The following is a 26,216-nucleotide window of genomic DNA, read 5'->3' on the forward strand; positions in this document are numbered from 1 at the left end:
CTTTGGCAATCCTACGAGGTTTCCCAAAAGCTGATGCTTAAATAGAGGGGTGGAAAATATTAAAAAGATACTTTTTTGAGGTTTAGAGAATGACTGCGTGAGAAAATATGGAATGCCAAAATGAAACGGAAGTGTCTGAACAGTCCTGTTTCTGGCCAACATTGACATTTCCCTCCACTTCCTCCATGTTGTGCTTCGCTAGTCCTCATTAGTTAAGGGGCCTTGTGGAATGAGCATAGCCAGCAGAGAAAGGCATCTGCTGCCCTGGGCTGGTGCAGGTAATCACAGAAATGCAACAAAAGATCATAGGGCTCAATCGCTCTGTAAAACAGCTTCTTCTGACAGTTTGCAGTGGTGACTACGCATCTCTAATGGGAGAGTCATCAAAATGGATCTGGATTTATGGAATCAAATAATCCATAAGGAAAGCTTTGACTGTTGCTAAGATCCATTTCACTTCCTGTCTCTCACTGCAAGATTTAATGTAACTTCTTCAGATCCCTTGGTTTGTTTTATAAAAGGATGGGCTTGGAACTGCTTCCGCTGTGAAAATTCCACGGGAAGAGCCTACATAGTATGAAGCGGTCATGGTGGATTTTCCAATTTGGTTGACCAAGCACTGCAGCACCATGAACATCATGATGTCTCAGATCATGATGGGAGTTCTCAGAGATTTCAAGATCGAATTTTCTGTCCTGATCGAATCATCCAGAAGCTAAATTAATTTAATTTAATGAAAAATGTGGAAATTAGAGGAGTGATTCTTGCAGTCTATCATTGTAAGTAAGATTAAGCTTTGTTGGCCATATGCTGAATATTGGAATTGCTATCACAGAGCCATGTGTTTAGTAGCTTGATTGGTTTTAAGACTTGTGTGTCCATCATCACAATCAATTCAGAACATTCTCATTACCCCCAGAATATTCTGAACCCCATAATCTCTCACACTTGAATTCTCCAATTCTTCCCTATCAGGCCTATCAGGCCTAGTCCTAGGCAGGTACTGATCTACTTACTGTCTCTACAGATTAGCCTATTCTGGACATTCCTTGCAAATGGAATTAAACCTTCTTTGGTTTTTTGTTACTGGTTCATTTTACTTAGCATGTTTTCAGGGTTCATCTGTGTGGTATTGTGTTTCAGTATTTCATTTCCTTTTACTGGTGAATAACATTCCATTTTGTAGATATGCCACATTTTATTCATCACTTGATGGATATTTGGGCTGTTTCCTCTCTTTTTGGGTATAATGTGTAATGCTGCTGTGAATACTCATGTACAAGTTTCTATGTAGGCATGTATTTTCATTTCCCTTAAATATATACTTAGGAATGGAATTGCTAGATCCTTTTTTTTTTTTTTTTGGAATTTCTAGGTCTTATGGTAGCTTTATATTTTACGATTTGAGGAACTACTAGACTGATCCATATTTTGTTTTAAGTTCAGCACAGTACAATGCACATTGTGTTTTCCAGTAACTTCAATTACGATGTAATTGCCATTCAAGAAACCCATTGAATGTACAATGCACACTCTGTTTTCCAATAACTTCAATTACGATGTAATTGTCATTCAAGAAATCCATTGAAGTTTCCATAAAGATATCATTGTGTAATTAGAAGGTAAGTAGTTAGAAAATAGAGGAAAGAAATTTGAGGGACCCAGTTTATAAGAATAAAAGCACATTTAGGAGGAAAATATGCTGACGTAGTCATGAGCACACTTGTTAGGATACCTACAAGGGGCTCATTTTGTTTTTGTTTTTGTTTTGTTTTGCTTTTTAAAGATTTATGTATTTATTTTAGAGAGGGAGAGTGAGAGCACACAAGCACACAGCAGGGAAGGGGAGGGAAAGAGAGAAGGAGAAAAGCAGACTCCCCACTGAGCCTGATATAGGACTCCATCTCATAACTCTGATCATGACTTGAGCTAAACTCAAGAGTCAGATGCTTAACTGACCGAGCCACCCATGTGCCCTCCTTTTGGGTTTTCAGTCTGATCATACAGTGAAATCTTTAGTAAAAGGAATACAGGTAGTAAGGATGAAGGAGCTGTGATGACTTAGAGAGGCTGATTTAATCATTTAACATGCACAGAGAAATCAAAGTGATACTAATGAAAAATTCAGATGTTAATGCATTCAGCAGTTGCCCATTTGGTTTCTACAGCTTAGTGGATATAGTGACAATACCTGCTTATGTTCTTGTGGTACTCTACAGTTCTCCAAGCACTCAGATCACATGTTCTTTTACTAAATTCTCACAATTTCTTCTTAGATATAGAATAAGAAGTAATGCACTTTTTGTTTAATGGAAGAGTAAACTCAGGTACCTAAAGCTAAGGGATTTGACCTCAACCACACTCTTATTGTAAGACTAGCAGCAAGGACAAACATCTTAGTATACTAAATATACTAGTATTTTAATTGAAGAGGGTAAAATAGGGAAAGCTCAGAGAAATTAATCTTTGGTTGTATAGATTAAGGTTCAGATATTTCAATTAGCATTATACGGTATAGATAATAGGTAATAACAGAAATTTTGTTGTAATACTTTCAGACGAACATAGGTAGATAAAAAAATTACAGATTTGTGTTTTGATAAATATTTTGACTCTGGTATCTTGACTGAGCATTTGACAGTGGTTTTGAGATTTTAACATTGATTTTCATAGCTTTCTTCAATTTTGTGACAATTTTGTGACATAGAATAACATTTTATCTAAACAATTTATGGCCTATAATCAAATATAAATACATTTTCATATTCCATGATGCAATGAATCTTAACATTGAAAAGTGTAAAGAGCTGCTTCAAGTCTTAACTCAGTATTTAGTTTCAGTATAATGATATTCTTCTTTTTCACCCCTTTAAAAAAAGTGTTATATAGATTTAAACTGTGGATTATCTTGGCAGTGTAACACAGGAGTTTATACTGAACACCGTATAACAGAACATCCTAAATCTTTCTTTACTGTTTCCAAAATATCCTACTCACGTGCTTTCTCTGTCTTGCATGCACACTTACACATCTCATTTATTTCTCCTATTTAACCTCAAATTTTTTTCACTCTCAAAGTTCTCTTTACTCTGCTCTTTCCCACCTTCCAAGTCTGGCTATCTGTGCTGTGCTAACTGCAGTATTGCAGTTTACCTTTAATTTCAGGGGATCATTTTCCAAGTTTATAAACTGACAAAATTTCTTGAATAGGAGTATTATCGACAGTAGAAGTGCTGACTTTTGCAGTGTCCTGGACAGGGAGACATGCATTCCAGCTGTAGTTTTCCCTGAAAGAGACAAAGTAAACACCTGCTGACATCATTATATTTGTCTACGGACAGCAAAACTATGATATATTCAGTGTGGACTGCTGTAAGGGATACAGCTGTAAAATGAGCTAAAATTTATTACTGAAAGTAAAAGAACTAGTGTAAATTTATTCTAATGAGATTCTTTGCAAACATTACAGTAAATAGGTTCTGGAAACATTTTCATTCTGTCTCTTGTCCTTTAGAAATGACTTTTCTGAAGATACTATATATCTTAGGGCATGTGGTGAAAGAGATGAAAATTAGGACTGTCAGTATTCAGAGATTTATGTGGCTAGGTTTTTCCTACCATGGATGTGATAAGATTTTTAATTTGAGCTCAGATCTAAGTTCATTTCTTCCTAAATATTGGGCCTATATCAAAAGTCCCTCTTGACAAGTTACTCTTAAAGTCACAAAGGGGATGACAAGTTACTCCTAAATGCATCATGAAAGCATTGTAGAAGCATTTTGCGTTGTAAGTATGCAGTATACCAGGTGACAGCAATTTTACCCCTGAGGAGAACTGGGAGTACTTTTTCCATTTTGAAGGTTTTCCTATAACTTTTATACAGTGCATGCCCTTATTTTAAATTGCCACGTGTGTGTGTTTGTGTGTGTGCATGTGTGTGTGCATGTGTACCTGCACATGTGCACATTTGATAATTCTCTTGATTAATGTGCACAGGAAATTTGGCATCTTAACCAAAGTCTGCTTAATGGACAGAAGAGACATTACACGAAGTTTTAAAATCTTATAAACCAATAAAATGTACTTAATACTAACATCATACTGCACATAATTTAATCTGTAGTTTATCATGACGTGTAAATGTCTTCAAAACGTTGAAGTGCACCAGGGTCTTGATTAAGAACAAAAACATATTGCTGTAATAGAGCTATGAGGAAGTACTTCAAGAAATATTACTTGGTACGATGCTGAATTAAACCATATTTGTTGAGTCTTCTAGTCTTTCTCATTTAATTTTGTACTTCTAAGGTATATTTAAAAGTATTTTTCTGAATGACTTTCTGTATTCAAAAATTTACAGAGACCCATATATCCTACTCACATTCACACTTTTGAGAGTTGGAATTAAACCATTCTAGGGGTATGCTAATATCTTCAGTGATTTTGCCTTCATGTACATGTATTTGGTATTTATCTTATTTTTTATGTCATATTAATGGATCTAGAATGGAAAGATAAATTTGAGGTGGAGATAAAGTATGATCTCATCTTTTAAGCAAAGCTTTTCTCCTCCCCTCTTTTCCATTCTATTTTTTTTTTTTTAAGATTTATTTGTTTTAGAGAGAGAGAGCGCAAACGGGGAGGGGCAGAAGCAGAGAGAGAATCCTAAGCAGACTTCACACTGAGTGGGAAGCCTGATGCAGAGCTCAAGTTCACAACCCATGAGATTATGACCTTGAGCTGAAACCAAGAGTCAGATGCTTAACTGACTGAGCCACCCAGGCGACCCTCCTCGTTCCCATTTTAAGAAGACATCTTAGTGACATCAGCATAAGACGTGGTATGCCTTAGATCCTCTTCTGCTATAAGGAAACATAGACACATATGACTGGGTCGTTCAATCACTCACAAGCTCCTATCTTTGAAAGAGCTACACACACATAATTGTAAGTCAGTGTGATTGGGGCTACAAAGCAGGTGTGTTTGAAGTGCTCTAAGGACATTGAAGATGAACGGATCCATTCATCTGGGCTGAAGAAGGGGAGGGACCAGGAAAGGCCTGCCAGAAGTATGGACAGTTGAGCTCGTCTGGAAAGCATGAGTAAAACCCTAAGAGATAAGAGATCATGGGATGCACATGGTTAAGCCACAGAACTGTGAATTAACAACCTAAATGGCTTTTAGAATCTAAAAAGCTCTCTCCATACCTATGAAGGCTACAATAGCTCCCTATTGGTATTCTCCCCAATTTCCATGATTGCTCTCAGTTTTTTTTTGTTTTTTTTTTTTTTTAAAACAAGCTGTGGCCAGTTTAATTAAAGAAAAATTCTTCGTGATTTACTTTTCACCAGTCTGTTCTGGCATGCTTCTAATGATATCAGAATCACCTGGATCAATGATAGCCAGCGTGCATACTCTGTAGTATTTCCCACATGCTGTACCCAATTCAATATTATTGCCACTGTAGTGATGGACACCAGTTTTGGCCAACATGGCATAGTATTCTATTTCAGATTTTCTCAAGGCCGGGCAGTTGTTGGCGAGGATGACCAGCTTCGCTTTGCCATGTCTGATCATTTTCAGAGTCTGCTTGTACCCCAGCACGTATTTTCCACTTTTCATAACGAGCTGGAGCCTGGAGTTGATCGACTCCAGCGACTTTTTCGTCTTCTTTGCGGCCACCATCTTCCTGCCTTAGGTGCGGGACGACCCCAACCAAGAGCAGCCGCCCGATTGCTCTCAGTTTTAACTCTTGTCCTCTGTCAGGTTAACATTAACAGAGAGTGACCTGCTGGGACCAACCCTTAGGTGTTAACACATCTTTTCTTGAAAAATAAAAAGCATACTGTATTAATCCTTTTCATAAATTAATGTTGTGAATAATTCAAATCACATTTAAAATGGTTTATTCAAAATAAATTTGTGTTTGGGTGGGGCTAAAAATTATATTTAATGTTATTCCAAGTTTTATAGTATTATAAATCTTCAAATGTTAAAGGTGGTAAAATTGATAACTTGCTTTAGACTTTTACCTTCTTTTATTTTTTCTTTCCTTATCTATATATGTAAGAAAGCAGACTTTTACTTGATAAAGAATGTAGCAAATAATTATGGTCCTCTTGATACCCAAAATAAGTAGTACGTGGGAATAGCTTTCCCTCAGACACTTATTTGAGGCTGTAATCTTGACCTATAGCTGAAGGCCAACCTGAAATATTTATGCACATAAGTTCTGGTTTGCCCTTTCGCCAGCTCACCCCCTCAGAGTTCTTAAACCAGGCTTGTGTCATGTGATGAGTGTGGCATCTACCCACGTCACCACAGCCAGCTACCATGTGCAATTTAGAAGGCTTGAGGGTGTAGCACAGAGATCTCACACATCCAGCTTAGAAAAAATATAAAAGGGGGGTGCCTGTGTGGCTTAGTTGGTTAATCTTTGGACTTTTGATTTTGGCTCAGGTCACAATCTTGGGGGTCATGAGATCGAGCCCTATGCTGGGCTCTGCACTGGGTGTGGAACCTACTTAAGATTCTGTCTTGCCCTTTTCCTCTGTCTACACCCCCCTAACCCTTAAAGAAAAGTGAAAGATACATCTAAGAAGCATGGCTTTTATTAAAACACTTCAGAATAAAAAGGCATTTTGTAGTGGTCACTTGGGTTTATATCATGTCAACATAAAACCTTGAAGAAAACAAATTTGAAGAAGGTGTTTTTTTAATCTGTGTTCGAGGGAGAGGAAAAGGGGGAGAGAAAGCTTGCAAGTGAGCAACAGAGCTTGAGCTCACACCTGAGAAAGTGTGAATGGGACTAAGACCAAGAGAGACAGACTGAGAGGGAAAAGGGGGGAGGAGGAAGAAAGAGAGGGAAGGAGGGACACTAATTGATTTCAGTCTTTTAAAAATAATACTGCACTGAGTATTAGTGCTGGTGAAGACTTAGGGCAGAGGCCTTAGATTAGCCATTGAAAGGACATATAAAGACCCAAGGCTATTGGAATGGAAAAGTAGAAAACGTAAGAGGCAAATAGACAGCTGAAAGAAGAGTACTTGGGGGTGGCACCTGCGTTTTCCTAGCTGCATCCTGGGCACCTCTTCTCTGCCAGGTCTCCAGTCACCACCTCATCCCCATGTGCCTTTCTTGCTTGCTTACCTTCAGGTTCTGAATGCTGTTCTGTTCGTCCTGAATGACCAGTGGTGAGCTGATCACGAAGAACTGTTTGGCAGATCCCTTCTGTAGCCGCACTCCATCTCTCACTCAGTCGTGCAGCTCTAGTCTTTATATAAGAAACCCCACTGTGCCCTCTAATTTGTTTTTAATAAATGATTATAAAAATAAATAAAAAATGATTATATTATTGATAACCATTTGTAAACTCTTTGGACTAAAATTTATAATAATAAGTTCTCTATTTATAAATCCTAATTTATTTCTTTTTGGCCCTTTCTTTGGAAAGGTGAACAGAATAGTCTGTGTTCCAGAAGCTCTATATTTTGCATATGGAGTGTTTTAAATTCCTGGTGACTTCTAATAAAAAGTGAAATTTAGGCTTAACGTACCCTTTGAAATTGATGTAAGGGTTTTTTTCTGTTTAGGCATTTTTGAGTTATTTTCCTGAAATTAAAACAAAATGTATTTGTGGAATTTACTGCATCAATTGAAGTTTGAACATAATTAAAAATAAATGTCTTGAAGATGTGGAGTGCTGCCACAGTTCTTGACCTGCAGAGTGCTGGTCAGCACTGTAAGGAAGACATGCATGAGTATTCAGGTGATCATAGAGTGTTATTAGATTCTTTTTTTTTTTTTCTTAAAAAAATTAAATGTGCTCTATAGTTATCACAAAGGAGACCTAAATGGCTGGCGTTGTGGATCACTAAAGTGTGACAGTTAGCACTGCTTTTGATTTTTGAATGAAGGTCATAATAAAAATAGTGACTGAATAGTTGGCCATTTTACCCTTGCAACCATGTGAAATCATCCTGTAAGGCAACTATAATTCATATTATCCTTTCACAAAATAAATTATTAATTACAGTCTAAACAAGTAAAATTTTCAGACCTATACATTTTACAAGTGCACCATATTTTAAAAATAGCAATATATAAATGATGGCCAATGTAAGCAGATAACTATTTATGAATAAAATTATTATGGCTTTTGAAATTTTAAATAGTTTAAAATTGCATATGACTTTAAATTTGTCTTAAGCTTGAAATCACTATGATTTCTTTTGCATTATAAATTGCTAGTTCTCATTGAATACTACATCAAAAACTAATGATGTAGTATATGTTGGCTAACTGAACATAATAAAAAATAAGAAAGTAAAAATACATAGTTAAATTACTAGTTCACATTTTCAAACCACACACTCAAATGTGAATTGGTAAAAGTTATCAACAAATCTTTTCAGCTATGCATGATACAAGGAAATTGTGTTCTCTAAAGACCCTTTAGAGAGGTGTGTAAAGACCTTCCATATGAGAATATTAGTCACAATATAGAGAACACTAGAAGTCTTTGGAGATTTGTGTTCATATATACTTTTTGTCTGAAAACATTGCATTAACCAGATAGAGAATTGTAGCCACCAGTGAAATACCAAGTATATACACTTTTATTGAGTAAATGAAGGTAATATTATATCATTACTTTATGTTGGTGCTTCTGTTGGTGCTAGTAATAATAAATACAACATAATGTTTCAGTTAATATTTTGATAACTGTAGGTTGGTTCAGTTAAAGGAATATAGAAAAAAAAGACCATCTCCATTTTCTTCAAATCCCTTTTGGAATGAGAATGGATCTGTCGATTCTTGACTTGGGAACATGAATGGAGAAGGCTTCAGCAGTAAATAAGAGGAAGAAGTCGGTGTATATGGGCAAAGGTTAGGAGACTTGAGGACATGAGTAGAAGTGCAGACAAGTAGTAGAAGAAGATGTGAGGCGTTGGCTTATTTATAGCCCATGACAGGAAACTACTGTGGGTTTTCAACTCTTTACCTAATTCCCAGGCCTGGGAGAAAAGAGGAGGGCTTGAAGATAGTGAACAACGAAAATGTCATTACTGGAATTAATGCTGACTCTTTATGGAGTCACTAAATGTAGGTAGATCTTCCGACTCTTCCTTTTCCCCTATCCTAGGCAAATGGTCCTATTAATAGGGTGGGCTCAGCCTGCAGATAGGGACTTACAAGTACCAAACAGTTAATTAAGTAAACAATGGAAGTGTTTAAAATTCAGTCACAATATTTAAGGCGTTAAAGATGGTGCAATCTTGGTTTCTCTTTCCTTTGAGAGAGAGAGAGATTAGTTTTAATCATGAAGAACTGGAGATCACGTGATATCATAAAAGTATAATTTATCAGCTTATAAGCATTATTTTGGTCAACTGGTAAATTTTTGTAAAAGATTTATTTATTTGAGGGAGAGAGTAGGGGGAGGGGTAGATGAAGAGGGAGAGAATCTCAAGCAGACTCTGTGCTAAGCACAGAACCACATATGGGGCTTCATCTTACCACCCTGAGATCATGACCTGAACAGAAACCAAAAGTCAGGTGCTTAACCTACTAAACCACCCAGGCTTAAAACCCAGATGCCCCTAACCCATGCATATCGAAACACTATATGTAGCCCTTTGTGTAGTGTGTTTAACAAATCTCCAGGAGCATTTTAAGTAACCTACATTTCAGTCATGTTGGGTTTATAGTTTATACTTAGGTCTAGGTTTATTTGTTCACTTTTGCATCCATGGATGTGAGGAAGTTTGTTTTTCATGTGGTTGTTTACAGAAAACTACTAATTTTGAAATATACTAAATCTAGCTGAACATGTTTTCTGAAAAATAGAAATCTTTTTCTTTTTCTTTTTCTTTTTTAAAGATTTTATTTATTTGTCAGAGAGAGGGAGAGAGAGCGAGCATAGGCAGACAGAATGGCAGGCAGAGGCAGAGGGAGAAGCAGGCTCCCCGCCGAGCAAGGAGCCCGATGTGGGACTCGATCCCAGGATGTTGGAATCATGACCTGAGCCGAAGGCAGCTGCTTAACCAACTGAGCCACCCAGGTGTCCCTAGAAATCTTTTTCTTAATACTTAGTGTTTAAACCCAAGAACCCACAAAAAGAGAACTCTCTTAATACAATACTGTGCCTAAAGATCTTGTTTAAGAGGAAAGAATACTCAAACATATATTTTTATAATTTAATTTAACTAATTTAAACTTATGAGTGATGATAAAATGATAATTTCAAATAAATTGTATTTAATAATAGAACATTCTTGGGGCATCTGGGTGGCTCAGGGGGTTAAAGCCTCTGCCTTCGGCTCAGGTCATGATCCTGGGTCCTGGGATTGAGCCCCACACTGGGCTCTCTGCTCAGCAGGGAGCCTACTTCCCTTCCTCTCCCTCTGCCTGTCTCTCTGCCTGCTTGTGATCTCTGTCTTTCAAATAAATAAATAAAATCTTTAAAAATAAATAGAAAATTCTTAAATGGCAAAGAGATGTGTTGTAAAAAGCCATTATATATTCATTTAGATTTCTGAAATAGAAGATGTAAACCAAAATAATTTTAATAATATTAAGTATCTTTAATTGCATCCTGGATAAGATAATTATCCTCCAGTTACTCTGCATACAATATCTCTAAACTGAACCTGTCATCTTGGCATTATTGATATTTAAAAGGCCATATTCCACTTCATTCCTATCTCCCAGTGTTATGGACCTAGTTCCTTTCTGATATCTAATTTACCTTCCATTAATTCTAGAGAGGCATTTTTACATCTTTTACACTTTGAAATACATTTAAGCCAAAATGGATAAAGGATTCATAGACTTTGAAACCAAGCTGATTAGAATTTCTACTTTTAGATATCTTACTTGCTGTAGTTTATGTGACTTTGCTTAAGTAATTGATCTTTTAAGGTTCAGTTTTCTCAGCTAAAAAAACATTGATCAAAATCCCTGATGTAAAGAGTTGTAATGATTTAAGGTACAGTACCTATCCAACAGGACCACCAAAATGAATAGGCATTTATTGTAGACCAAGATTGATTTGCCTCTTCTAAAATGTACCCCCATCCCTAGTCTCTTGATTTCTTTTTTTTTAAATTAATTTTCTTTTTATTTATTTATTTATTTATTTATTTATTATTATTTTTTTAATTTTATTTTTTATAAACATATATTTTTTTTCCCCAGGGGTACAGGTCTGTGAATCGCCAGGTTTACACACTTCACAGCACTCACCATAGCACATACCCTACCCAATGTCCATAACCCCACCCCCCTCCCAACCCCCCTCCCCCCAGCATCCCTCAGTTTGTTTTGTGAGATTAAGAGTCACTTATGGTTTATCTTCCTCCCAATCCCATCTTGCTTCATTTACTCTTCTCCTACCCCCTTAACCCCCCATGTTGCATCTCCTCTCCCTCATATTAGGGAGATCATATGATAGTTGTCTTTCTCTGATTGACTTATTTCGCTAAGCTTGATACCCTCTAGTTCCATCCACGTCGTCGCAAATGGCAAGATTTCATTTCTTTTCATGGCTGCGTAGTATTCCATTGTGTATATATACCACTTCTTCTTTATCCATTCGTCTGTTGATGGACATCTAGGTTCTTTCCATAGTTTGGCTATTGTAGACATTGCTGCTATAAACATTCGGGAGCACGTGCCCCTTCGGATCACTACGTTTGTATCTTTAGGGTAAATACCCAGCAGTGCAATTGCTGGGTCATAGGGTAGTTCTATTTTCAACATTTTGAGGAACCTCCATGCTGTTTTCCAGAGTGGTTGCACCAGCTTGCATTCCCACCAACAGTGTAGGAGGGTTCCCCTTTCTCCGCATCCTCGCCAGCATCTGTCATTTGCTGACTTGTTAATTTTAGCCATTCTGACTGGTGTGAGGTGGTATCTCATTGTGGTTTTGATTGTATTTCCCTGATGCCGAGTGATATGGAGCACTTTTTCATGTGTCTGTTGGCCATCTGGATGTCTTCTTTGCAGAAATGTCTGTTCATGTCTTCTGCCCATTTCTTGATTGGATTATTTGTTCTTTGGGTGTTGAGTTTGCTAAGTTCTTTATAGATTCTGGACACTAGCCCTTCATCTGATATGTCGTTTGCAAATATCTTCTCCCATTCTGTCAGTTGTCTTTTGTTTTTGTTAACTGTTTCCTTTGCTGTGCAAAAGCTTTTGATCTTGATAAAATCCCAATAGTTCATTTTTGCTCTTGCTTCCCTTGCCTTTGGCGATGTTCCTAGGAAGATGTTGCTGCGGCTGAGGTCGAAGAGGTTGCTGCCTGTGTTCTCCTCAAGGATGTTGATGGATTCCTTTCTCACATTGAGGTCCTTCATCCATTTTGAGTCTATTTTCGTGTGTGGTGTAAGGAAATGATCCAATTTCATTTTTCTGCATGTGGCTGTCCAATTTTCCCAACACCATTTATTGAAGAGGCTGTCTTTTTTCCATTGGACATTCTTTCCTGCTTTGTCGAAGATTAGTTGACCATAGAGTTGAGGGTCTATTTCTGGGCTCTCTATTCTGTTCCATTGATCTATGTGTCTGTTTTTGTGCCAGTACCATGCTGTCTTGATGATGACAGCTTTGTAATAGAGCTTGAAGTCCGGAATTGTGACGCCACCAACTCTGGCTTTCTTTTTCAATATTCCTTTGGCTATTCGCGGTCTTTTCTGGTTCCATATAAATTTTAGGATTATTTGTTCCATTTCTTTGAAAAAAATGGATGGTACTTTGATAGGAATTGCATTAAATGTGTAGATTGCTTTAGGTAGCATAGACATTTTCACAATATTTATTCTTCCAATGCAGGAGCATGGAACATGTTTCCATTTCTTTGTTTCTTCCTCAATTTCTTTCATGAGTACTTTATAGTTTTCTGTGTATAGATTCTTAGTCTCTTTAGTTAGGTTTATTCCTAGGTATCTTATAGTTTTGGGTGCAATTGTAAATGGGATGGACTCCTTAATTTCTCTTTCTTCTGTCTTGTTGTTGGTGTACAGAAATGCGACTGATTTCTGTGCATTGATTTTATATCCTGACACTTTACTGAATTCCTGTACAAGTTCTAGCAGTTTTGGAGTGGAGTCTTTTGGGTTTTCCACATATAGTATCATATCATCTGCGAAGAGTGATAGTTTGACTTCTTTGCCGATTTGGATGCCTTTAATTTCTTTTTGTTGTCTGATTGCTGAGGCTAGGACTTCTAGTACTATGTTGAATAGCAGTGGTGATAACGGACATCCCTGCCGTGTTCCTGACCTTAGAGGAAAAGCTTTCAGTTTTTCTCCATTGAGAATGATATTTGCGATGGGTTTTTCATAGATGGCTTTGATAATATTGAGGTATGTGCCCTCTATCCCTACACTTTGAAGAGTTTTGATCAGGAAGGGATGCTGTACTTTGTCAAATGCTTTTTCAGCATCTATTGAGAATATCATATGGTTCTTGTTCTTTCTTTTATTAATGTGTTGTATCACATTGATTGATTTGCGGATGTTGAACCAACCTTGCAGCCCTGGAATAAATCCCACTTGGTCGTGGTGAATAATCCTTTTAATGTACTGTTGAATCCTATTGGTCAGTATTTTGGTGAGAATTTTTGCATCCGTGTTCATCAAGGATATTGGTCTGTAGTTCTCTTTTTTGATGGGATCCTTGTCTGGTTTTGGGATCAAGGTGATGCTGGCCTCATAAAATGAGTTTGGAAGTTTTCCTTCCATTTCTATTTTTTGGAACAGTTTCAGGAGAATAGGAATTCATTCTTCTTTAAATGTTTGGTAGAATTCCCCCGGGAAGCCGTCTGGCCCTGGGCTTTTGTTTGTTTGGAGATTTTTGATGACTGTTTCAATCTCCTTACTGGTTATGGGTCTGTTCAGGCTTTCTATTTCTTCCTGGTTCAGTTGTGGTAGTTTATATGTCTCTAGGAATGCATCCATTTCTTCCAGATTGTCAAATTTGTTGGCATAGAGTTGCTCATAATATGTTCTTATAATTGTCTGTATTTCTTGGGTGTTAGTTGTGATCTCTCCTCTTTCATTCATGATTTTATTGATTTGGGTCCTTTCTCTTTTCTTTTTGATAAGTCTGGCCAGGGGTTTATCAATCTTATTAATTCTTTCAAAGAACCAACTCCTAGTTTCGTTGATTTGTTCTATTGTTTTTTTTTTTTTGGTTTCTATTTCATTGATTTCTGCTCTTATCTTTATGATTTCTCTTCTCCTGCTGGGTTTAGGGTTTCTTTCTTGTTCTTTCTCCAGCTCCTTTAGGTGTAGGGTTAGGTTGTGTACCTGAGACCTTTCTTGTTTCTTGAGAAAGGCTTGTACCGCTATATATTTTCCTCTCAGGACTGCCTTTGTTGTGTCCCACAGATTTTGAGCCGTTGTATTTTCATTATCATTTGTTTCCATGAATTTTTTCAATTCTTCTTTAATTTCCTGGTTGACCCATTCATTCTTTAGAAGGATGCTGTTTAGTCTCCGTGTATTTGGGTTCTTTCCAAATTTCCTCTTGTGATTGAGTTCTAGCTTCAGAGCATTGTGATCTGAAAATATGCAGGGAATGATCCCAATCTTTTGATACCGGTTGAGACCTGATTTAGGACCGAGGATGTGATCTATTCTGTAGAATGTTCCATGTGCACTAGAGAAGAATGTGTATTCTGTTGCTTTGGGATGAAATGTTCTGAATATATCTGTGACATCCATCTGGTCCAGTGTGTCATTTAAGGCCTTTATTTCCTTATTGATCTTTTGCTTGGTTGATCTGTCCATTTCAGTGAGGGGAGTGTTAAAATCCCCTACTATTATTGTATTATTGTGGATGTGTTTCTTTGATTTTGTTATTAATTGGTTTATATAGTTGGCTGCTCCCATGTTAGGGGCATAGATATTTAAAATTGTTAGATCTTCTTGTTGGACAGATCCTTTGAGTATGATATCGTGTCCTTCCTCATCTCTTATTATAGTCTTTGGCTTAAAATCTAATTGATCTGATATAAGGATTGCCACTCCTGCTTTCTTCTGATGTCCATTAGCATGGTAAATTCTTTTCCACCCCCTCACTTTAAATCTGAAGGTGTCTTCGGGTTTAAAATGAGTTTCTTGTAGGCAACATATAGATGGGTTTTGTTTTTTTATCCATTCTGATACCCTATGTCTTTTGATTGGGGCATTTAGCCCATTAACATTCAGGGTAACTATTGAGAGATATGAATTTAGTGCCATTTTATTGCCTGTAAGGTGACTGTTATTGTATATTGTTTCTGTTCCTTTCTGATCTACTACTTTTAGGTTCTCTCTTTGCTTAGAGGACCCCTTTCAATATTTCCTGTAGAGCTGGCTTGGTGTTTGCAAATTCTTTCAGTTTTTGTTTGTCCTGGAAGCTTTTAATCTCTCCTTCTGTTTTCAATGATAGCCTAGCTGGATATAGTATTCTTGGCTGCATGTTTTTCTCGTTTAGTGCTCTGAATATATCATGCCAGCTCTTTCTGGCCTGCCAGGTCTCTGTGGATAAGTCTGCTGCCAATCTAATATTTTTACCATTGTATGTTACAGACTTCTTCTCCCGGGCTGCTTTCAGGAGTTTCTCTTTGTCACTAAGACTTGTAAATTTGACAATTAGGTGACGGGGTGTGGACCTATTCTTATTGATTTTGAGGGGGGTTCTCTGGACCTCCTGGATTTTGATGCTTGTTCCCTTTGCCATATTGGGGCCTAGTCTCTTGATTTCTACTTTTCCTCAGATTTCTGAGGAAAACACTTACTGCACTCTCTCTGTAGATTATCTTTATTATGTATTCTTTTAGCTCATCGAATTACTCTTTTCTAGATTTATAATAGTTGTTTAATATCTGAGCAATTAATTAATATATGTGTTCTTCACAATACTAAGGTTTCTTAAGGGAGAGACAGGTCACCTCTCGATTTTCTCTTTACTTTTTTATAGCATAGCACAGAGCGTAGCACATTTTAGGAGGCAGATAGTAGTCAAATAGATGGAGGAATGAATGAATGAATGAGTGAATGAATGAATGAATGAATGATTGAACTCATACTGCTGGAAATATTTAATAAACATAATCATATGAAGGTTGACTACCTTACCGAAGTGTATATAGATTGGGAAAAGCAGAACTGGAAAAAATAAACTCCCAGTCCAGTCTTAACTGAGCTTCTTTCCCTCTATTCTTCTCGTTTATATTTTACTCACTAGTCAATCCAAATAGGCTTTCACACTGTTAACACAAGTACAGGACCCAGAGAACCCTTTTACTCTGTCCCTGCTTGGCTTCTCCCACAGTGTAGGGATCGCACAGTCAAGATACCAGGTTGACTAGTCTCAAGACCTCCAACACACAGGTGGTAGTTGTCAAACTTTTGTCTGCATCAGAAGCACATGAGAAAATGTTCAAAATGCACATCCCCTTTCCCTACTCTAAGATTTTAATTCAACAATACAGTGGTAAGGTCAAAGTAGGTCCATTTATTGGACTTGAAATCCCCAAGTGATGATACTGCTGATGCCATGTCTGTATCAGTGTTGGAGAAGGTTAAGCCCAACAAATTCTGATTTGGGGAAGGATATGGGTTTTGAAGGGCTCTTTAGGGATAGAGCAAGGAACTGTTACAGTTGAGAAGGTTCCTCTACTCAAAAATAAGGTGTTTCAGACTTGGGAAAATGAACTGTTATATTGGAGACCAAAAAGTTTTGCAAAAAGCGTAGACACTTCTCTGTGGTTAGAGATAACTACATCATGCTTGGTAGATAGCAAAAGCAATATTTAAATGACTTTAAAAATCATATTGAAATACTGTCTGTGAAATGAGAAATCTTTAGTTTGTAAAAATAACACTAGAATCATTTATGTGAACTGATTTAAATGTATTCTTATTAGCTATGCAGTATAAGAGTATGCATGTATATTCTTAAATATGTGTCATTATAATTTTGTAAGTTTTGCCTAATTAGAATAATATACTGTGTGCATAATATCACAGACTTTTGAAATGCTTGCTCTTGAGCAAATTAGAACAGCATGATTATAACCTACAGATTTTTGTGGTTATTTTTGTGACTGCTTTTGTTTTTGTTTTTTTTTTTTTTTCTGGTACAAAACGAAAATCTTATAGCTACTCACTTGTCCAAATCTAAACAGAATTTGTACCTTCCTTCCCACCCCACCCCTGAGTTCTTTAGAAAATCTTTTTACCTATTTGAAGTTATATGTGTTAAACTTTTATATGAATAGACATGACTATTTAAAATTATAATTCACTCAGTAATGTAGACTGCATTAACTTGGAATCTGTGATACTTTGAGGGGTGATGAAAGTTCTGAACTCAAATGCAGCTGGTTTAAAATCTGCTTTGGCACTTTCTGGCATTGTTACCAGCGGTCTCCTTTTTCTCTTTCTTTCTTTCTTTCTTTTTTTTTTTTTTTTTTAAGATTTTATTTATTTATTTGAGAGAGAGAGGATGAGAGGGGAGAGGTCAGAGGGAGAAGCAAACTCCCTGCTGAGCAGGGAGCCCCATGTGGGACTCTATCCCAGGTCCCCAGGATCATAAACTGAACTGAAGGCAGTTACTTAACCAACTGAGCCACCCAGGCGCCCACCAGTTTTCTTAACTTCATTATGCCTCAGTTCACTCATCTATACCTCATAGATTTTCTGTCAGCATTATGTGAAATAATGTATGTGAAAGACAGTTCTGGTTCTTAAAAAGAGTAGATCTCAGTAAAAAAGGAAAGGTGGTGGTTGATGACTCAGTATACAGACTATCACTTTCAGCAACATAACTTCTTCCTTCTTTTTTGAGTTTTTATTTAAATTCCTGGTAGTTAACACTTATTGTAATATTAGTTTCAGTAGTAGAATTTTGTGATTCGTCACTTACATATAATACGCAGTGCTCCTCACAGCAAGTACCTTCCTTAATCCACGTCACCATTTAACCTTTCCCCCTACAAGCCTCCCCTCCAGGAGCCCTCAGTTTGTTCTCTATAGTTAAGAGTCTGTTTTATGGTTTGCTTCTCTCTGTTTTTTCCCCATGTTCATCTGTTTTTTGTTTCTTAAATTCCACATATGAGTGAAATCATATGGTACTTGTCTTTCTCTGACTGGCTTTTTTAGCTTAGCATAATACACTCACTCCATTCACGCCATTGCAAGTAGCAAGATTTCATTCTTTTTTATGGCTGAGTAATATTCCATCATATATCAGAAACATAACTTTTTGAACCTCTGCAGGACAGTGTCCTCTTTTGATTCCTTTGCTGTCTTTACTCCTAGGTCAGTCACATGCACTCCTCACTCTTCTCCCACTGGGATTCCAGCTCTCCTAGGTGTGATCTAGACACTTAGTGGAACTAGTATCTTATACTCTTATGGGTAATTAGCCATCTTCAAAAGGTTTTCATATTTCAAAATAAGCCCATGACTCTTATGGGTAATTAGCCATCTTCAAAAGGTTTTCATATTTCGGGACACCTGGGTGGCTCAGTTGGTTAAGCAGCTGCCTTTGGCTCAGGTCATGATCCCAGCGTCCTGGGATCGAGTCCCACATCGGGCTCCTTGCTTGGCGGGGATCCTGCTTCTCCCTCTGCCTCTGCTGCCACTCTACCTGCCTGTGCTCTCTCTCTCTCTCTGGCAAATAAATAAATAAAATCTTAAAAAAAAAAGTTTTCATATTTCAAAATAAGCCCATGACAGCTTCACTCTATGTTATTTCTATATTGTACACTATAGTATCAAAATCTTTAATTCTGCTAATTCTTCACTGTGTAATCTTCAGCTCCAAACAGTTGTAACAAGTGAATTGTATATTTTTCTATACTCATACCCAGCTTTTAGAATCTCTAATTCTGTAATGTTCCCTTAGGTAACAAGCACTATTCCTATATTGAACCAATTTGGATCTCATTTTGTGTAAGACAACTGATTATTAAATGAAATTGTTTTTAGTATGCATACGAACTTAGAATATGTGAAAGAAAATCCATAGTTAAGCTTGTTTCTTCTACTTCTAATTATAATACAGTTGAATGTTTTAGGATGACAACAGGGAATATGATCCAAGGTATGAGTGCATTTATACTGTAGACATACTTAAGATTGGTGATGCCTCTTAGAATAAAAAGTTATTTTCTAATTAAATATATTATTTCCCTTATTATTCAAAATGGAATAACTTTATTAACTGAGCGCTAATATTTTCCTGATGCACTTACAATGTAGTTTAAAAGCAATGTAAATAAAAACAGCTTTAGTCATGTATCAGACTAAGTCATTTAAAATAAAAAGGACGTCTATGCTGTAGAATTTTTTCCATGCAAAACTAAGGAACTTACCTGGTTAAATCCATATGCCTATTCTAACCATTCTTACAGCTAAAAAAAAAAATGATCCTTTTTTTGACTGTGATCATACAGTTGTTCAATTAGGGTCTCAAATTTAAACCAGATTATAGATGTATACTAAATAGAGAACTGGGGAGGGTGGTTTTTTTTTTACATCATTTGCTGATATGTATAGTATTATTTATTTCATATAGCATTATTTCCCTGAATTACAGATGTCATTGTTAATATGTGTACATAATGTTATTCTTAATTTGCTACAATGAATGATTTTAAGAGGATCATCTGATTTTTCAGTTGTATACGGACTTCACATGTTGATAATATAAATATATATTCATATTTGTCAGTCCCATCCTTGTTGTATTAAAAAGAAAACACATGAAAACTTACTCAAATCACCTAGATAATGGTGATACAGGTGTGCTCAGTTAATAAATATTCAAGAACACATGGTTTATATACATTTTTGTATGTGTTTTAGTTCTACAAAACCCAAGAAAATATAACAGATATTTCTATGTTAGTAATAATATGATGGTGCTAATACTTAAACCCTCTTCGTTTATCTTAATAAGACAAAAAAGATTAAATGAATATTATGCACATTTTTTTTTAATTTTATTTTTTATAAACATATATTTTTTCCCTAGGGGTACAGGTCTGTGAATCACCAGGTTTACACACTTCACAGCACTCACCATAGCACATACCCTCCCCAATGTCCATAACCCCACCCCCCCAATCCCCCTCCCCCCAGCAACCCTCAGTTTGTTTTGTGAGATTAAGAGTCACTTATGGTTTATCTCCCTCCCAATCCCATCTTGCTTCATTTACTCGTCTCCTACCCCCTTAACCGCCCATGTTGCATCTCCTCTCCCTCATATCAGGGAGATCATATGATAGTTGTCTTTCTCTGATTGACTTATTTCGCTAAGCATGATACCCTCTAGTTCATATTATGCAAATTTTTAATCATAATTTTGCATTTGATCTGATAAATGCCTCTGCTGTTAGCCTCAGCCCACTTCTGGCTGCACGTTGCTGACACTCTATTTCAGGTATTTGGTTTAAGAAGGAGGTCTAGATGGTTGAACTAAATTTTCTCTGGTAAGTTATTAAAAATACTATTAGTCTCTTCAGCAACATTTTAAATTAAATACAAGTGGATGACATGTTAATTGAGTTTAATTTTAAATTACATTAAAAGTTATTTTTCAGCATTATTCAGAGAGTGATACATGCTTAAATATTGAGATGATATACTATTTTTATTTATAAAGTAATTTAGTATTTTAATTAAAGTGAAATGCCACAAGCATCTGCTATTGGTAAAGTTGAGAAAGCACAATGAATGATGTGGAAATGAGATTGCCACAGATAACATGTGATTTAATTGTGTCACCATAAATAATGTCAGCGTGCATTGTTAAAGGTGAGCCAGTTAAATTTCAGAGCAGAATTTTGTTCTCCTGGAGAAAAAAGTAAGAAAATAAAAATAAAAACATAGATGAGGTATAAATATTTAACTAGTCAGAGAGTTGCTGTGACTGGCACAAAAGTTCCAACTGAGGTTTCCAGGTTGTCTTTGAAGTTTAACTAGAGTTTTCCTTAAACAGTTTGCCACCAGTAACGTCACTTATTAGATGGTTCCTTCTGGATATTTTTTTTAGACTCTGAAGTTAAAAAAAAAAAAAAAAATTCTGCCACTCATTGAAGTTGTTATTTACATTGAAATAACATCTTGTGTGGAAACTCAGCCGTGTTGTTTCAGGATACATTTTAAACCATATTACAAATGCTTTGACTATATACCTGCATAACCTAACATGGTTTAGCAAAGTATTAACATTAATGGGAAAGTTTACTAAGTGGCTAGATGCAAGATAAATATACACAATAATTATTTTTTAAAGTAGCAGGACAAACCTAGAAAAGGGAAAAATGCCTTTTTCATTATGTATGAAGATAACAAAATAACAATAACAACAAACACATCAAATATATATGGATAAATTTAACAAGGAGAAAGCAAGACCTAATGAAAAAAATGTGATTATGTGATTACATTCTGTTGAAAACCATTAAGCACAACTTGAATAAGTAGGAAAATATACCATATATATTTTTAAAGATTTTATTTATTTATTTGACAGAGAAAGAGGTCACAAGTAGGCAGAGAGGCAGGTGGGGGGTGGGGAAGCAGGCTCCCTGCTCAGCCTGAGCAGGGAGCCTGATGTGGGGCTTGATCCCAGGATCCTGAGATCATGACCTGAGCTGAAAGCAGAGGCTTAACCCACTGAGCCACCCAGTTGACATATAAAACTTTGAATTTGAAGTCTTGTTTATCTGGTTGCTGACTCTTTTTTTCAGTTTGTTTTTTACTTTTCTCTCCTTCTCAGATGACTTTCGTATTTCCTAGAGCTTCTCATTCCATCAGGTCATTGCATACTCTAGGAAGGAAACAAGGAAGGAAAGTAGAGAACACTTTAATAAATGTGTATTTATTTGTAAATTAGATAGCCATTCTTTCTATAATAATAGGACATATTTTTGAATTATAAATATAACCATATTCAAATCAAAGTTTCTAAAACAAATCAATGGACTAATAAGATGCGTTACAATGGCCAGAGCTTACACATTGTGTTAGATTTATTTAATTTATTTTTTTTAAATCGGGACACTTCCAGAAATGTAACGAAGGCCATCTGGGATTTGTAAAGCATGAGTTTAATTGTGATTTCTTATATATACGGTAGCATCATTTTCTGGCAAATTGTAAATGACTTGTTAATGATAATGGGGTTTGAGTTTACGATTTTTAGAATATTACTATGGCTCTTGAACATTTACTATTATTTTTTTTTCCTTCCTAGAGACAAAAATTGTGTGGATGTGCATGTGTGTGTATGTAAACATTTAAATATATTTTTAAAATTAAAATCAAATTAAAAATTAATTCCTTAAATATCTTTATGATGTTTTGCCAAACCCAAGGCTGGGCATTGCAGCAGTAAAAACAAACAATGAAAAACCCTTGAAACATTTTGTTGAAGTATAATCTATTTAAAAAACAGCACAGTGCGGGAAGGCTGGTGGCTCCGTTGGTTAGCATCAGCCTTCCCCCCCCTCAGCATATCAGTACAGTACTGAACATATATTAGAGCGGTTCTGTCGTTCAGTTCTCGATTTGCGCTATTAAGTTTCCTAGAATCAGTGACGACATTTAATAGAATGAAAAAGTCCTTAGTTATACAACATTTTAAGAGGTTTTGGCAAGATGGAATTGTTTTTAAGAGTGCAAGGAATAAGGGGGACAGAACCTGGTTGAATTTGTCTCCAACTGATTGTTTTAAATTCCAGGTCCTCTGATAAATGTGCTAACTCAGAAACCCACTGCAGAAAATGTGAGGTTAAGGGCAATCCAAAAAACAATCTGCATACTCTAGCCTCACTGGTTTATACCCCGATTTGCTAAAAAGTACATTCCTATTAGGTCCCATTCAAATTTAAGACCCTCATTACCCACACCACTTCTTTTCCACTGAAAAGCAGAAGATCTTTCAATGACTTCACAATAGGGAGTTGGGGAAGGGGATACTTTTACCAGTATGGAAGCCAGTTTTGGGGGGTTTACTAATGCTGTGGCTTGGAAATCTGTTTTTGTTTTTTTTTTTTTTTAAACCAATAAGCAACTATGCATCCCTAGAGATCTTTGAAGTAAACCTTAAAATTGATTCTTTTTATTATGTACGAGCCTAAAAATTATTTTCGTGTGTTCTTTATGCTCCTGATGTTTTCCCAAATTAAATTTAGGCATAAATTTTCCAAGTCAAAAAAAAAAAAAAAAAGATCCCAGATTGTTGGGATGGAGTCCCATATTGGTCTCCTTGCTCAGTGGGGAGCCTGCTTCTCACTGTGCCTGCTGTTCCCCCTGCCTGTGCTCTCTCTGTCTCTGGCAAATAAATAAATGAAATTAAAACAAACAAACAAACAACAAAAAACCCCCAGCACACTGCTAAATCCTCTCACTTCTAGATATAACAATGATTTACTTATGGTATACCTATTTGAAACTGTTCTAGAGGACAGAGAACTCCAAAGGCAGTGATAGCATTCATGAAGTATATAATTCACTTCATTATTCTTGATACATAGAAAAGTGAAATCCTGTTTCTATTCCATTTGTTTTATTGTCCCTAAATATAACATTTTTTTTTAAAGTAAACTTGTAGTGTACAGTGCTCTGACATAAAGAATTTGCTTCTGTTTGGAAGAAGTCAAAGATGTCGTGTGTGTTTTTATATGATAGTAGAGTGAGTGAGATGGATATTGAAAAATATCTCCCTGATAGAGACTCATGTTTCAAGTGATTTTATGAAGATGAGCCCCTCATTATTGATTCTTAGGTCTTAAGCAATGGTTTTAAAGCTTACTGGAAAATTAAGCAAGCTTAAATACTGGTACAGACCCCTTAGCAATGCTGCTTTTCAATTCATGCTGTGGATTAGTAAGAGATTGACCTGAATTAAATCCTTATTTAGTATCGCCTGATATAAAAGAAGCAGGCAGAAAAGAAGGAAGTGAATATGTACAAGAGAAACGATTTTCACCTTTCTTTTATCTGGTGGGAAAGATATCACTAATGATCATTAGTTCCTGAGCAAAAGTTCAGTAGGTATATGATTCTAGGCCAAGAGGATGCCATTCCGTTTGACTTCATAAGAAATTCTCAAATTATTCAGGGCAACAATGACAAGTGACTGGATAAGCTCTGAAGTGATGACTGTAATTTTTCAGGTTCTGAGTAAAATTGTTTTTTATGCACCTGTGTAGTATATCCATTATATTAAAAGAAGAAAATGGCAGGAGTTATACCTGTGTATCTTGATCTCATGGGCTTCTTTATCATTTATTCTCTAGGTTTTACTGGTTTTATGGAAGTGAAGTATGTTAGAATTTAGTTAAGTAAATGAAAACGTAACTTAAATCTTCATACATTTGAAAATTCCCGTTTCTTCCAGTTCCCTTCTTCCACTGTATTTCATACTGGTTTTTGAAAACAGAATCTAAAATTCATTGTGTTTTTCTTCAGGAACTTTCAAAGTTTGAAATAATTGTTCATTGGATAATATCATCACCAGATTGGAAATTTATCTGCATGTTTTGTTAGTTTTCATTTATTTCAAACTGTGTCCTTCAAAAATTTGAGAAAGAAAGGAATACATAATGAAAAAAACAACAAACCTGTATTAGAACTCCAAGGCAATCTGGTTAACATTAAGTGTGTCTTTTCATTCTATGTTTTTGGGTTTTTTGTTTTTGTTTTTGTTTTTTAAGTGGGCTCTGTGCTGAGCATGCAGCCCCATGTGGTGCTTGAACTCAGGACCCTGAGATCAAGACTCTGAGATCAAGACCTCAGCTGAGATCAAGAGTCAGATGCCTAATTGACGGAGCCACCCAGGCACCCCTTCATTCTGTTTTGTTTAAAATGAATAAATGAAGAAAAAATGTTGGAATTTTCTGTTTATGAATTTTTATGTCTAATTTTTTTTACTCAAAACATGCACTGTAGCCTCATTATCTTATTTAATGACTATATAATATTCCCTTTTGATTTTTACAATTGTTGACATTTTTCTTAATTTTAATATTAAAATATTTTATCTTTGATTTTATTTTATCAGACTATTTCATTAGGTTTCTAGAAAGAAGAAAATAGAGTCCATAGTCTTATCATGATTTCTGTGTTCTTCAGTTTTCACTTATTTATTTTTTTAAATCTAAATTGCATTTCTGTGAAACTTTTTCTGATTTGTTCCTCAGAGGCAGAAATTTTTTCAAAGTAATTTTTTAAAAGATTTTATTTATTTATTTGAGAGCACAGGGTGAGGGAGCAAATAGAGCAGGAGAGCACAAGGAGAGGGGGTGGGGGCAAGGTAGAGGCAGCCCACCTGCTGATCAGGGAGACATGATGATGGTGATAGGGTGGGCCTTGCGATCGTGACCTGAGCCAAAGGCAGACACTTAACTGACTGAATCACCCGGGCGCCCCAGAAGTTTTTTTTCCAAGTCTAATTTTCATTCTCTGTGTGTGATGGCTCTCTTTGTCACTGCTCTATGTTTTTTCTAGTACAAACTAGAAGAATTGTTTGCAGTTTTTTTCATATGGCGGATGGTTTTGGCATAGTTAATCATATTTTGTTTTCTTATTTGTTTTGCTTGAGAAATAGTCTGCCATTAATTTTGATGACCTGAAATATTTCTTTCTTCTCAGTTTCTTCATTTTTTTCTTCCTTTTTTCCCATCTTATCCTCTTAGCTTCATTTCTCCTGTGGTTGTCCCTTTCTGTTGCCTAAAGACTGGCATTCTATTATTCATTTGGAGATACCACACAGTTTTATGTTACTTTTTTTTCTCTTGCTTCTAATGACAACTTACTAAACACAGCAAAACCTTAACTGGCCGATAGCTGTCTTACTTTGGAGTCAAGATGCTATGATGAATTGCAGAGATGAAAAAACTACAACCCACAGGCAAGATCTTGTCCACTGTCTGCTTCTGTAAGTACAGTTTTATGGCACACAGTCATGTCCGTTTCTTTACTTATGGTCTGTGGCTGCCTCTGCACTGCAAGGGGGAGGTGAATAGCTACAACAAAGACTATATACACTAAAACCATAAACCGTTTACTATTTGGCCCTTTACAGAAAGTGTTTCCTGACCTATGGTATAGTGAAAATTTAAAAAAAAAATTGTTATATGTATTTTTGAGTGCTCATCTGTTTTCCCTTTCTACGAACTTAGAGTATCTTTTATTGGAATTACAGC

General features: G+C 36.1%; 2 protein-coding genes across 4 annotated transcripts in view; one reads left to right on the forward strand and one right to left on the reverse strand.

Annotated features, from left to right (window-relative positions):
• Positions 1 to 26,216, forward strand: part of THSD7A (thrombospondin type 1 domain containing 7A) — a 439,942-nt gene that overhangs the window by 13,839 nt on the left and 399,887 nt on the right. The window lies entirely within an intron of this gene.
• Positions 5,307 to 5,728, reverse strand: LOC116877400 (60S ribosomal protein L30). The gene has a single exon (XM_032874139.1). The coding sequence runs from the start codon at positions 5,683 to 5,685 to the stop codon at positions 5,338 to 5,340; it is 348 nt and encodes a 115-aa protein (XP_032730030.1). The 5' UTR covers positions 5,686 to 5,728; the 3' UTR covers positions 5,307 to 5,337.

The sequence above is a fragment of the Lontra canadensis genome, unplaced genomic scaffold, assembly GCF_010015895.1.
Source record: "Lontra canadensis isolate GAN:19392208 unplaced genomic scaffold, GSC_riverotter_1.0 scaffold2, whole genome shotgun sequence".
In the NCBI taxonomy this organism is placed as follows: domain Eukaryota; kingdom Metazoa; phylum Chordata; class Mammalia; order Carnivora; family Mustelidae; genus Lontra; species Lontra canadensis.